The sequence below is a fragment of the Pleurodeles waltl genome, chromosome 9, assembly GCF_031143425.1.
Source record: "Pleurodeles waltl isolate 20211129_DDA chromosome 9, aPleWal1.hap1.20221129, whole genome shotgun sequence".
In the NCBI taxonomy this organism is placed as follows: domain Eukaryota; kingdom Metazoa; phylum Chordata; class Amphibia; order Caudata; family Salamandridae; genus Pleurodeles; species Pleurodeles waltl.
The window spans coordinates 46,721,108-46,736,193 of NC_090448.1; the positions used below are offsets into that span (position 1 = coordinate 46,721,108).

At 42.2% G+C, this 15,086-nt stretch overlaps 1 protein-coding gene across 6 annotated transcripts in view; it reads left to right on the forward strand.

The window, feature by feature from the left end:
• The window catches only part of RPUSD3 (RNA pseudouridine synthase D3), a 51,611-nt gene that overhangs the window by 28,751 nt on the left and 7,774 nt on the right, over positions 1–15,086 (forward strand). For all 6 annotated transcript variants that reach the window (XM_069206251.1, XM_069206247.1, XM_069206248.1 and 3 more), the window contains 2 exons: positions 2,269–2,350; positions 9,849–9,975. In XM_069206251.1, the coding sequence (XP_069062352.1) occupies positions 2,269–2,350; positions 9,849–9,975 (209 nt within the window). The remainder of the gene's footprint in view (positions 1–2,268; positions 2,351–9,848; positions 9,976–15,086) is intronic.

Here is a 15,086-nt window from a genome sequence, read left to right on the forward strand (position 1 = left end):
TTAGGAAAACCAGAACGCTTTTTGTAGATTTTTCACTACCTCACAAGGGCAGTCCAATATCCAAATCAGCATAGCTAGATGGATAGTAAAACATATACAAACCTGCTATGCTAAAGCAAAGATAGGTTACCTTTTGCTTCTAGAGCACATTCTACTAGGAAAAAAGGAGCCACTATGGCTTACCATGGAAACATACATATAGCTGACATGTGTAAGGCAGCTACATGGCCCACACCACAAACATTTACAAAGCATTATTTTGTGGATGTACTAGCACGTCGACAAGCCAATGTAGGTTTAGCTGTGCTACAAGCACTTTTCCAGTCAACTGCACCTCCCACAGGCTAGCCACTGCTTTTATGGAGGGACTGCTTTACAGTCTATGCAGAGCATGTGTATCTACAGCCACACATGCCATAGAAGGAAAATGGTACTTACCCAGTAGACCTCTGTATGTGGCATTTACTGCTGTAGATTCACATGCGTCCTCCCTGGACACCTGTGGCCGTTCCATTTGCTTCATATTTGTGTATTCTTGTACGTATGTAATTACATTTACATGGACATCACTTTCTCTATACTATGCCACCAGGAGAAATATTACAATGGGTCTCCTTTGCCAAGGTGACCCCCTCTGGTCGCACAGTATCACTTGGACAGTTAGGAAATAAAAACATTGCTGAGAGTGCTGAACGTTCACGCCTGCACACATTCATCATATGGGTTGTGTGGTTCATGCATAATTCACTAATTCTTGAATTAAGCTGAGCTGCTTAGCATTGCTATAGCCTCCAATAAACAGTGGCCATGGGAGGGTGTTAATGCCTTGTTGTGACGCCTTGTTGTGCAACGCTGTGTCTGGTGAGCCATCATTGCACAGCCCAGAATTAAACCAGTTTGGAGCAGTGTGTTGGTAGGTGTTTACTGCAACAACGTTGATGGGTGCAGCGCAAAATAGACTGCATCACTTTAGTTCATCCAGTTATATCTACATTGAGAGGAGCCATAATTTTGTTGAAGATGGACAATGTCACATTTTTGATGATTGGGAGCCTCATGAATGTACCTTATTGAAGCACTGCATTAATGTTAGTACAGTATGGTGTCGGTGACAGTTGTCGCACCCTTCTGCACAGAGTGTAAGCCTGGCCAGTGCAAGTGTTACCACAAAAGCCACAAAAGAAGTGCAGTTTGCACCTCTTGTGGCTATTTAAATCAGGTGGACATGGCTCCTGTCATCAGTTGTAAGAAAATCTGAAAAAGCAGCTCATGTTTCTCCCACAAATTAGCATCTTTAAAAAAATAAAGGGTGAAGTTCTGGCTGCTCAATCACAATAACTTTAACTGGAAAATACCTCATATTTTCATATTAAGTGCTAAAGAGCTGGTAACACAATTTTATTTACTGTCATGCTTCATGTGTAATTTTTGAACACGTGCCGCTGACTTCCAAACCCGCTCGAGCAGAGTATCCAGGAGGGACATGTGGTGACGTCTTGCTGTAGCTGACAACTAATAGACTGCGCTGCTGGGGAGACCTTGTCAAGCACATCTCGAAATAATGCAGATATTAGCTAAATAGCTGTACTTTCTTGGAGTTACGTGCACTATTCCTGTGCTGTGTTTGGAGATATTAGCTCAATTATGCTGTTTTTTCCTTACCTGTTGGGTCAATTTCGGCTTTCAAAATGTACACCAGTTGCAGGATTGGCCTGATATTGATATAATCGCTAAATATGAGTGTTGCCTATTCTTAATCGAAAAAAGTTTGGACTTGCGAGAAAGAAATACTTCAGAATATGGTCTAGATCAGTGGTTCACAATCTGTGGTCCGGGGACCCCCGAGGGTCCACGAAGCCTCCTAAGGGGATCCGCGAGTGCTTAGAAAATTAAATAATATTTACATATTAGGTCCCCAGGATTCAGTAATGACTCAGTGGGGGGGGGAAGGGGTCCCCGGATTCCAATAATGATTCAGTGGGGGTCCCTGGGTTCCAGTAATGGTAAAGTGGGGGGTCCACAGAAGTCAAAAGGTGGGAAACCACTGGTCTAGATGAAACGGCATTGAACAAAATCCTGAAGAAGGCCTTTCGTGTTAAACACCATTTGCCATGTTCACATAGTCTAGAAATGTTCTGTAAGAAGTTTGTTTCATATAATTTGTGTGTTTTAAACTTGACAGGTCAACATTACTTAACACTAACATATCAGTTTTTTTAACCTTTTATAAGAAACTGAACTTCTTCCTTTTTAAATTGTTTTTCTCAGTGCAGTGACGATCGGTGTCCCAGATCCAGAAGGTGAAATCACTGTTGCTTTGAAAGCTGAAACTATTGGAGACCATAATTTGGTAACTAGAAATGACTGGGTCCATTGGGGTGTAACTCCTTCTATTCGTATGTACTGGGAGACAAGTCAAGCATTGGTGCGTTTAGGAATAGTAAAGGAAACCTGGTGGCCTTAGCAATACCCCAGTCACATGGCTTCCTGCTTCTGCACTCATGACAGCGTGTGAACCATTGAAGACCCCAGAGCTGACCTCGCATTCCATAAGATGTATTCTGTCTCAACACATGTTCTAACATGAAAGGATTTATACAACGATCTGTGCACAGATTGTGAGCCTGAGCAGGTTCCTTATACAGCTCTTAGTTAGAATTGCAGTGAACTGGGAAGCATTTTTTTACATACGTAAAAACGGAATAATAAAAAATATCCTAACATCTTTATAGCCAGCATTTCTGTCATGTCATTAATCATGACACAAAATCAATTATAAATATATTACATTTGAGTTATAATGATGCAAAAATGTATTTGCTACAACCATATCAGTGTCCTCATAATCTTCGACTGCCCCTTACACACACACACATGCTCAGCAGTTGGCCCCACTTCCTCTAGGTGCCTGAGGTTCAGCCTCTTGACACAGGTTTCAGCCTCCACCACCTGAATTCTACATGTGAGTGACATAAAGATTTGTTTATACAAGCACAAAGAAGGCTCATAGCTTATTTTCAAAACATAAAAAAAAACCCTCCTTAACATTAGAATTCTCAAATCATGTGGAAAAACAGCTTTGTTTTTTGCCTTAGGGAGAATTTTCAAAAATGAATAGCTTAATCCCATTATGGCCAACCCTACTTATAAAAGTTGGGCATGACCTTAAACTCTACTTTTTTGAAAAGTAAAATGTTGTTTATATTTGAACCACCTCTTTAAAGTTTTCCAATACATATTTATTAAACGGTTTGTTAGCCATCACACATCTCTTATCTATTGATATAGTTACACTTAACATGAGTAAACCAGAGGAAAACAGGTTTTAGTTTGGCTCTTAATCCGGAACTAGTTCTTGTATTCATTTCACCCCATGTGCACTGCTATTGAGCTCAAGCTCACACTGCAGTGGTATTAAAGAGGTGCCCATATGTTCTGCTGCAATACTGCCTGGTACTTGGAAGAATGCCTATGCCTGTGCCACGTGTATGGCAGCTGGGTTGCTTTGTACTGAAGCTGCAGGATGGTTTTCTTAGTCCTATCGGTGCAGAACACGATTTCAAACTTGCTGAATAGACATGTACTAAAGCTGGAGTACTATGAGCTACTTCCTACTGCTACTTAAGTTTCTCAGCACAACACAGCCCCAGAAATCAAGTAATGTTCTGTATCAGATGTGCTCATCAACATAATTTCAAGAGGTGATCTGATAGCAATCAGATAGTTAAGACCACTTTTCCAGCTACCTTAAGTGATCAGTTAAATTGTTTATGCAAGTGTTAAGGCGGATGATGAAATGTAGTTCAGCTGACGTTTTTTATCCAGAAGTTACATCCTGAAAGAATAGAATTGTGGGTTAGCACAAGGAGGTTAAGAGTGGAAAATAATTTTTGGGTAAGTCAAGTGAAGGTTACATAAGTGTGCGTATCTCTTCAGAGTTCATTACAGGCTGATGGTTGATAGATTGTTTACGATTTTGACACCAGAATAAGGAGTTTGTATGTTGGTCTATCTTTTGCTGACTTCAGTCAGATTTGGCACTGATAGTTGAATGTATGAGTTTGACTGGTGTGGTTATAGAGAGTTTTTGAAGCGAAGCATATAACTTTGTCCAGTAGTGCAAATGAGTATTGAGGAAGGTCAATTAATGGTTAATGTAAGAATCTAGCTTGCTTAGGAAATGTGTTCGGAAGGAGGATGTGGTGACAGATTTTCCAAATATTGGTATTTGGTGTTCGCGGGTATTAGCTGTAGATGCTGTAAAAGATTCCAAGCTCATGGTTGAGTGGCTGAAGATGTGCGGGTTAGAGAGCGCCTGTGAGAAGTAGGGTATCCAGTGAAGATACTTGGGCTCAGATGTTGCATTGACTGTTAACACAAGGAAAGCCTCAAACAAAGGAAAGGAATGCATTTTTAGCTGTTGCTAGGATGACTGCATCATATGCAAAGAGTAAGACAGGGAACGCCAGATGTCCCACCCGGGACATTTCTGCAAATGTACAACAGATGTTTATTTAATTAATTAATACAAAAGTTAAACGGGTGGGGCCATGACGTGTTTGTGTCGCTTGTAAAACACTCTGATGTCTCACCCATAACTCACAACCCTACCCCAGACACAGGATATCTTTGTAATCTATCAGGATGTGAATCAGAGTGCTCGTGTCTTCCTTTCTAAACGCTAATAAAGGAAATCTTGATTCACTGAATAAAAGGTTTGTTTCAGGCCTTTGAAGGCCATTTAAGCAAGGGACGTCTTGAGGGTGATTTATTTAATTAATATGAAGTGTAAGCCACTCATCTGGTCTGTATTCTGAACTTCTTACCTAAACTATATCCGTCAAAGAGGAATAACCTTACACTCGTAACTAAATATTTACTATTGAAAACAACATCTTTCCAAACTGCATAACGGTGGATTGGAGAGTTAAAGTTTTACAAAAAATGACACGGATGTGATTTGTTCCTGTTTTAAAGATTAGCATAATCTCTGCTGTTTTCCACAGATCAGTAGTGTGTTTCTATCTGGGTTTTTTTCATGGGACAACATAGGCAAATTTGGCATTCTGAATTCAATCTCTCAGCTCTCAGTTGTCATAAGAAAGCCCTGCCCTCCCCCTCTTGACAGTCCAGACTGTTCAGCTCACCAGGCCGAGCTTGATGCAGCAAGCACTTTTTATGTCCATTCCATACATTCACCTCCCACTGCTGCCCTCACAGGACTTCCTCTGGACTCTCATCACCGGACTCCGCAGATCAATGTAGGCACCATGCGCTCAGTGTGACTGGGCACCACAGTGAGAGGTTCCCCACCCTCAGGTAGTCCAGGAGTGGCTGCCGGGTTGCTTCAGATTTGTAATTTCCATCTTTTAGGTTTTACCTGAACATCTCCATAGCCAGTAATAACCACATTTGTCACGTTCAAGAGTCCATGCTTTGGGGGGGTTATCCATTTCCAATATGCCACCACGTTCTGTTTGCCTGCCAGCAGCATGAGGGGTGGCACTGTCCATTTGCCCCTGCCCAGTACGGCCCATCCTCATAGATGTATCTCCAGTATGCAACAGTGGCAAGCCTGTACCTTTTTTGATCTGTCTTAAGACTTCTTTCCAAAAAGGCTTGCATTTCCCGAAGCCCCATCAAGCGTGGGTTCCATCCTTTCCTCTGCACATCCCCTCCAGCATTTACCATCTGTCTTGGGGAACAATTTCCTAAATTTGGACAGGGTTCTGAACCAATCATAAACAATCTTGTGCCAGATTTCCCTGCTGTGGATGTTTCAAACAATTTTTGGTATGTCGCCCCATAACCTGACCTATTCCTTCAGCAATATCTCCCCTCCCAGTGCTTTCTCCTATCTACTCATACAGAGCCATCAATGTCCCTCCAGTTGGGTTTTTAAAGTAGTATAGGGTGCTGGGAGACTCCTCAAGGTTATAGTGTGTGAATTACTACACCAGTGGCGCATCTGACAGTATCTGAGCCTATAATGCTCTGTCATTTTGAAATCGGTCTTGCACTGGATGAACAACTTAATGGCCTGTCCCTGAATGGGGCCCCTCAACGTTGTACATCTCTGTCTGTCTTAAAAATAAGTTGGAATAAGAGAAAAGGAGTGTGTGAAGGCAGCATTCCTTTTGTGAATCAGGAACATGATTCCTCTGCCACTGATCTTCTCTCATCCCCCTGCATTTTGCATTAGTGATACCAGCACGGTTCTGAGTGGGCATCTAGCGATGACTTCCAAATAATACCTAACATTCACACATTTTGTCTAAAGTTGCACCGGTCATAGCACTGCTTGGATTTTCTTTAAATTGGCCCATTTGGTGAGGATTCACAAACAATTAGGAGTCACTCAAAGATAGGTATATGCCTACTTCTATAAGTTATTGAGTGACTTTTTCTTTTTCTCAAATGGCTGTGAAAACTGTGACTATTTCCACACTCATCACTCCACTTACATGTGATTGAAGTAGTGAGTGGGAAGAAATAGCCTACATTTGTGAATACCCACAACCTTGGACCTGAGCTAGAGTTCCCCGCATTGGCAGTGCTGCCTCACAGGGTACTCAGTGGGGACAGTGGTTTATCCGGTCCAGCTCACTCCTATGGAGTAGAAGACTAGCTGACGAAATCTGTGCAGAAATAAGTGTCAATTCTCCTGTTGAAAATCTTTAGATCAAGATTTTGCAAATATGAATTTATGATGTGCGATGCCGATATGTCTGTTAATGCACACAATTTCTTTTATACATGTGCTAACAATATAAATGGTTGCCCCCTTAGGAAGAAATAATTTTAGTTAGAGTAGCATTGACACTGATAAAGTTGCAGAGTGATATCGCTGTCCTTTTTTTCTTGGACTGATACATCCCAGGAAACTCTAAGCAAATAAGCCTTAGCCTATTTTTTCTGAGAGGTAAAAAGATGTAAATAGATCTCAGTAATGAAAAGAGAGACTACTTGAAATATCAGAAAACTGCTGTAAAGTCTAGAAATCTAGAAAGATGCAGCTTCACAACTGTGCATCAGACAACAAAGTTGCAAAGAGTCTCTCGGCTGTCTCTAGTGTAGGCTTTCAGGCCAAATAGAAAGGTAGCCGGGGTTACGGTGGGACAGGGCATAGTGCAACTGGGGTAGTTCATCAGAGTAGTAGTGTCCAGGAAAGGAAGAGTCCAGGGAAGGGAGGGAGAGTATTGAGAAAGAAGATAAGGAGGGAAGGAGTCCAGAGACTGTTAGCTGGGGGCTTGATCCCAACAGAGGAAGACAAGTAACAGGCAATAGCTTACATTGACTATTCTGTGATTTGAATATAGGTAGACTTTTAGTTATTTTTATATTTATATATGTATGTTGCCTGTGTTTTCCGTACATATGTACAAACAGTTTTATAGGTTCACATCACATGCTAGTCACATGGTTTTTTTTGTCATTCCTCACTCTTTTAAGATGCTTTGTACCATTTCCATTTACTCTGCGGTAAAAGAAAATCTGTCTGAAGTGTTGTGGTGTTCATTAAATTAAAAAAATGAGTCTGAAAGCAGACTCTTCCACGGCGTGCCTGTCTCACCAACAACGTGCAGCAACAACCCTACCTTGATCTACTACAGGATGGTGCACGGTGAGACTTGAGTTCTACTTCAGGTTGGTGCTGTTTGTGTCCTGCTGGAATCTACTGCTGCTGGGTACTGCTGGTGTCTGCTCCATGGTTTTGCACTGTGCTGCTGTCCTGTTATTAGACAGCATTTAAATAAAGCCTTTTTATTGCACCCTTTGCCCTGCCGAGGATCTGCCAGCGAAAAAGCACCTCTTGGTTTTCTAAGCCTTGACCTCATGCATTCTTGCATCACTGCAACGTAAGAGAGTAAAGTGTTTTTGCCTTCTTTAAGTATTTGTGGGTTCTCTGTAGAATAGAAGAAAGAGTCTGGGAATTCTTTAAAGCAGGGTTTTGGGAGCAGGTTTGGGGACCTTCATGTGCATTGATTCATTTAATTTTCTAAAGCCTTATTATGCAAGCAAGGGGAGACTGTATTTGACATATAACAAAAAGTGATACTTTGTAGCATGATGCTTAGTGGACAGATGAATGTATTATGAGGCAGAGCTGAGCTGACAGCAGTGTACAAGTGAATATATAGAACAATGCAGGAAGGTATTAGTTCAAATGAGGTAGGAATACATAGGTTTTCATCCATTTCCTGAAGAAGAGGAGGTCTAATTCTGTCCTATTAAGGTGGAGAAGAGACCTCAAAATATTGTAGGTCATACAAGTTAAAGACTAAAGATGTTTTACATTTTGGGGCGCCTGTGCTAAAATTTGTAAAACGTTTTGCCAGGTGAGGTGGGGTGCCCAGATACATCACGGTATACTTTAGACAGATTTTACATTTTATTCTGGCCTAGACTAAAAGCCAGTGAAGTTACGTCAGCACCAGTGAGAGATCATCAAACTTTCTTTTTATGGAACTGAGGTGGGTTATGCCATGAGAAATGGTCTCTATTTAGACCATGGAGGATTGGGGTGGGGCTCCTGTTGCATGGAGTTAGATTAATGTAGACAAGCGATAAGTAATGGTTTTTGGGTGATCATTCTCTTCGGTGAGTCTAAGAACAAAGCAGATTTAGATAACTTTCTTATGTGCATTCACAGTGGTAGAAGTTTTGTCCATAGTGTTCACTAGAGTAGAAAGATGAGTGGATATCATCGAGCTTCAGTTTGTTCCGGAGACCTGTATTAAATATATTATTGTGTCTGTGAGGAATGGAATTAACTCTTTTTTGTGAGAATTAATACAAGAAAGTTATTTGACTTTCATTGTTGAAGAGATTCGGGATGAGAGTGAAAATGCCATTGATGCTAGATGTCCTTAGATATAATTGTGTGTCCTCAGGGGAAGTCTATTAGTGGTTCGCTGAAGGGTTCTAGGTACATCCTTGCAGAACGCCATAGTTCGTAGGAACAATGGATATGGTGTGATTCAATATCTTCACAGTTTGGTTTCGATTAGAGAGGGGTGTGGCAAATCAAACCAAGCCATAGCTATGGAACCCCAGTCTAGATTCTAGCAGTTTAAACTGACGACGTACTGTACAAAATGCTACTGAAAGGTCTCCTTCATCAATTACAAGGCTGTTATCGAGAACTTTTGGAGTATCTGTTTCTGTGCTTAACCCACCTCTGAAACCTGATTGATAGTCACTGAGGATTGCAATGGATATACTTGGTTAGTTATTTAGATGCAAAACATTCAGCGGCTGCTTTCCCCAGCCAAGGTAAGCTGGTAACGGATCTAAAGCTTAAGATGTTTGCACCAAGGTTTGTCTTTTTAAGAATTCACATGATTTGGAAGTTAAAGCTTCGGAAGGGCGGTAGTATTGGTTATGTCAAGTGGTTTCGTTCTGCTGTTGGGGGGATTGTTTCAGTACTTAGATGGTCCATATTAGCTGGTAAGAAGCCATGGAGGGTAGGTTCTATAATTCTTTTTGTTGGTCATACCCAGATTTTCTCCGGTTTTGCTGTGGTTGTTTGAGGTTGTCGATCATGATGCTAAAAGGTATGGACAGATGGCTTGACCGCTCACCTTCAAGTGGTGGGAAGTATTTTACTAGTGATGGCTCAGCATGGATGAGGTCAAGGCTTTGAACTTTTTTGGATGTGAGGAAAATTTATTTCAGGAATTCAAAAACTTGCGAAGTCCAACATGATCTTTGGATTTCCAGTTTCCCCAGTCAGTATTGAATTCTCCCACGAATATACTTCTGGATAATAGCGTTGTATTGGAGAAAAACTGTTTTGGCAGCACCAATTTTTATTTACTCCCATGTTTGTCCTTCACGAGGTGTAGGTAATCCCAGTGAAATACCCATCCCGGGGCAGCCTAGAAAAGAAGGAGGTGAAGAGAACCAAGACTTACTACAAAGTTCTAAATTCCTCGGATGGATGTGCTTTAGTTCAGCTGCAGCCAATGAGTGGTAAGTCTTGAGGGTTGATACTACACTTTGTGTTCTTCTCTGGATAGTATGCAATCACTTTCTACATTTCATCTCTTCTATTACACAATATTTTTATTGACTCGTGCGGAAAAAATAACTTGTACATGTTTCCATATATTATGCATGCTTACGACGAGAGGGTGGCACCTGGGAATGCTAACTTTTCTGTTGAACATAAATCTTGCTCCAGTGAACTTTTGAGCCTTGAGATCTCTGCCTGCAAGTAGGGTAAACTAGTGTGCAATGTGCTACAGTGCTTCCATATTTTTCTTAATCATCATCATCAAAATTTTACATGGTTACAGTGATTACTGTTTGGCTTCACATGAACTGTATACTATTTTGGGACACTAGGTAGTTTTGGTGGGGCTAGTGTAATCCACTATTAAAATACACTAGACGAACCATAGTTTATTTGTGTTCAAGTTACCACTAATATTTATTTCACTTGTTAATAGGCATAATGTTGCTAACCGTTGAAAATATTTTGAGGGACAGTTTGGATCCAAAGCACATTTTTCTATGACTAATGAAAATGACATTGAAAGTTATGTTATAGGGTAAAGGAGACAACTTGCCCACATACAGTGATAACACCTTGTAGAGCACAACAGGAGTTTTTGACAAGTCAGAGTCATCCCCAGGGCCCTCTGAGATGCATTAGCTGGTAGAAATTGAATTTTCCTTCGAAATGCAGTGAACCAGCCAAATACTTTAAGTTTCATAGCAGAAAGCTGGTCCTTCTGCCTACAAATAAGGATAATATTAACATTAGCAATCCAAACGTTGAGTCAGTGGAGGCTGTGCTTATTATGGGCATAAGGAGCCTTATCCGGTCCAAACCCATTCTCAAAAAACCCTCATCCACAAATTCCTGTGAGCGATGCCCACTTTCTTGGGCTTTTGAAAGTTGGAGATGTTCAGGAGATTATATATATATATATGTGGATATATATATATGTTCGATGGCATGTGTAGCTGCAGATACACATGCTGTGCACTTCCCGCCATCTGGTGTTGGGCTCGGAGTGTTACAAGTTGTTTTTCTTCGAAGAAGTCTTTTCGAGTCACGAGACTGAGGGACTCCTCCCATTTCGACTCCATTGCGCATGGGCGTCGACTCCATCTTAGATTGTTTTTTTTCCGCCATCGGGTTCAGACATGTTCCTTTTCGCTCCGTGTTTCGGGTCGGAAAGTTAGTTAGAATCTCGGAAAAACCGTCGGTATTGTTTGCGTTCGGTATCTGGTTAGTTACAACAGATCGACACCGAATTTTGAAGAGCTCCGGTGGCCCTTTGGTTTTTTTTTCGATCCCCTGTCGGGGCCTGGTCGGCCCGGCCACGTGTGACTTCAAGGCTGATGGAACGGACCCCATTCCGCTTCTGTCCAAAATGCCATAACAAGTATCCGTATACAGATCAGCATCTGGTCTGTAACTTGTGCTTGTCTCCAGAGCACAAGGAAGATACTTGTGAAGCCTGTCGAGCGTTTCGGTCGAGGAAGACATTAAGAGACCGAAGAGCCAGAAGACTGCAGATGGCGTCGACAGGACAAGAGCGTTTCGAGGAGGAAGATGAAGCTTTCTCTATCCACGAGTCGGACTCGGAAGAGCTCGAGGCCGAAGAAATGCCGAAAACCGTGAGTAAGACATCGAAACATAAGACTCACGAGAAGTCAACAAAAGCCCAGGGGACGCCACCGCCAACAGGCCATGGCTTAACCCAAAAAATAGGTGACCGATCCAAGGCACCGAAAAAGGGCACGCTTGTGTCGAAGTCATCCGACTCCGGTCGAGATACCGCCACACAGCAATCTCGGACTCGAGACATCGGCTCAGAGAAATTTCGGCACGGGACAGCGGCACCGAACAAATTCGGCACCGAGACACCACCACGCCGAAAATTAAAAAGGTTTCTTCGGAGCCTAAAAAGACGTCCGAAAAAGTTTTGGTTCCGAAACATCCAGCCTCGGAGCCGAAAACAGGTTCCTATACAGAGGAACAAGGATTGTCCTCCCAAATGCAAAAGCATAGATTCAGAGAGGAACTTGAAGCAGTAGAGCCAGACTATACTCAAAGAAGGCTCCACATTCAAGAAGACACAGGGAAGATAACCACTCTTCCCCCAATTAAAATAAAAAGAAGACTTGCATTTCAAGAAAAGGACAAGCAGCCACAGGCAAAGGTAGCAAGGAAAACAACTCCACCAACGTCTCCACCACCATCAGTGCACACATCACCGGTAGCAACTCCTCCACTGATGCACTCCCCGACTCATACTACAATGAGTCAGGATGATCCCGATGCATGGGACCTTTACGATGCTCCAGTATCGGACAACAGCCCAGACTCGTACCCTGCCAGGCCGTCCCCACCTGAGGACAGTACATCTTACACACAGGTGGTTGCAAGGGCAGCTGCTTTCCATAACGTCACCTTGCATTCCGAACCAATTGAGGATGACTTTTTGTTTAACACGCTATCCTCCACTCATAGCCAATACCAAAGCCTACCTATGCTCCCAGGAATGCTAAAACATTCAAAACAAATCTTTCAGGATCCTGTTAAAGGCCGAGCCATAACTCCAAGGGTGGAGAAAAAGTACAAGCCACCGCCAACAGATCCAGTTTATATTACAACGCAGTTAACACCAGACTCAGTAGTAGTCGGGGCAGCTCGTAAGAGAGCGAACTCACATACCTCAGGGGACGCACCACCTCCAGACAAGGAGAGTCGCAAATTTAATGCTGCGGGCAAAAGGGTTGCAGCACAAGCAGCAAACCAATGGCGCATTGCCAATTCACAAGCACTTTTGGCAAGATACGATAGAGCTCACTGGGATGAGATGCAACATTTCATAGAACACTTACCCAAGGAGTTCCAGTAAAGAGCACAACAAGTGGTGGAAGAAGGAAAAAGTATCTCTAATAATCAGATACGGTCTTCAATGGATGCAGCAGATACGGCTGCAAGGACAGTAAATACTGCAATAACAATAAGAAGGCACGCATGGCTGCGCACGTCAGGGTTCAAGCCGGAAATTCAACAAGCCGTGCTAAATATGCCATTTAATGAACAGCAGTTGTTTGGGCCGGAAGTCGACACTGCTATTGATAAACTCAAGAAAGACACTGATACAGCAAAAGCCATGGGCGCACTCTACTCCCCGCAGAGCAGAGGCACATTTCGCAAAACACCTTTTAGGGGAGGGTTTCGAGGGCAACCTACAGAAACCACAACATCACAAACAAGGCCCACTTACCAAAGCCAATATCAGCGGGGAGGTTTTCGGGGGCAATATAAAGGGGGACAATTCCAGAAAAATAGAGGAAAGTTCCAAAGCCCCAAAACTCCTCAAAATAAGCAGTGACTTACAAGTCACACATCCCCATCACATAGCACCTGTGGGGGGGAGACTAAGCCAATTTTACAAACATTGGGAGGAGATAACAACAGATACTTGGGTACTAGCAATTATCCAGCATGGTTATTGCATAGAATTTCTCAATTTCCCTCCAACAGTCCCACCGAAAACACACAGTATGTTAAAACAACATATAGATCTTCTAGGATTAGAAGTTCAAGCATTGTTCCAAAAAGAAGCAATAGAATTAGTACCAAAACAAGAATTAAACACAGGAGTTTACTCACTGTACTTTCTAATACCCAAAAAAGACAAGAGTCTAAGACCTATACTAGATCTCAGAACATTAAATACATACATCAAATCAGACCACTTTCACATGGTTACATTACAAGAAGTAATCCCACTGCTCAAACAACAAGACTACATGACAACACTGGATCTAAAGGATGCATATTTCCATATACCAATACATCCTTCACACAAAAAGTACCTAAGGTTTGTATTCCAAAGGATACATTACCAATTCAAAGTGTTGCCATTCAGAATAACAACTGCGCCTAGAGTTTTTACAAAATGTCTGGCAGTAGTAGCTGCACATATCAGAAGGCAGCAAATACATGTGTTCCCGTACCTAGACGATTGGTTAATCAAAACCAACACGCAAATACAGTGTTCACAACACACAAAATATGTCATAGAAACCCTACACAAACTAGGTTTCTCAATCAACTACCCAAATTCACACCTTCTGCCGTGTCAAACACAGCAATACCTAGGGGCAACAATCAACACAGTAAAAGGGATTGCCACTCCAAGTCCACAAAGAGTCCAAAAATTTCACAATGTAATACAAGCCATGTATCCAAAACAAAAGATACAGGTCAAAATGGTAATGAAACTACTAGGCATGATGTCTTCATGCATAGCCATTGTCCCAAATGCAAGGCTGCACATGCGGCCCTTACAACAGTGCCTAGCATCACAATGGTCACAAGCACAGGGTCAACTTCTAGATCTGGTGTTGATAGACCGCCAAACATACATCTCGTTTCAATGGTGGAACAGTATAAATGTAAACCAAGGGCGGCCTTTTCAAGACCCAGTGCCACAATACGTGATAACGACAGATGCATCTATGACAGGGTGGGGAGCACACCTCAATCAGCACAACATCCAAGGACAATGGGACATACAGCAAAGACAGTTTCATATAAATCACTTAGAACTGTTAGCGGTATTTCTAGCGCTGAAAGCATTTCAACCCATAATAACCCACAAATACATTCTTGTCAAAACAGACAACATGACAACAATGTATTACCTAAACAAACAGGGAGGGACACACTCAACACAGTTGTGTCTCCTAACACAAAAAATATGGCATTGGGCGATTCACAACCACATTCGCCTAATAGCACAATTTATTCCAGGGATTCAGAATCAGTTAGCAGACAATCTCTTTCGGGATCACCAACAGATCCACGAATGGGAAATTCACCCCCAAATACTGAACACTTACTTCCGAATTTGGGGAACACCACAAATAGATCTATTTGCAACAAAGGAAAACTCAAAATGCCAAAACTTCGCATCCAGGTACCCACAACATCAGTCTCAGGGCAATGCGCTATGGATGAACTGGTCAGGGATATTTGCGTACGCTTTTCCCCCTCTCCCACTCCTTCCATATCTAGTAAACAAGTTGAGTCAAAACAAACTCAAACT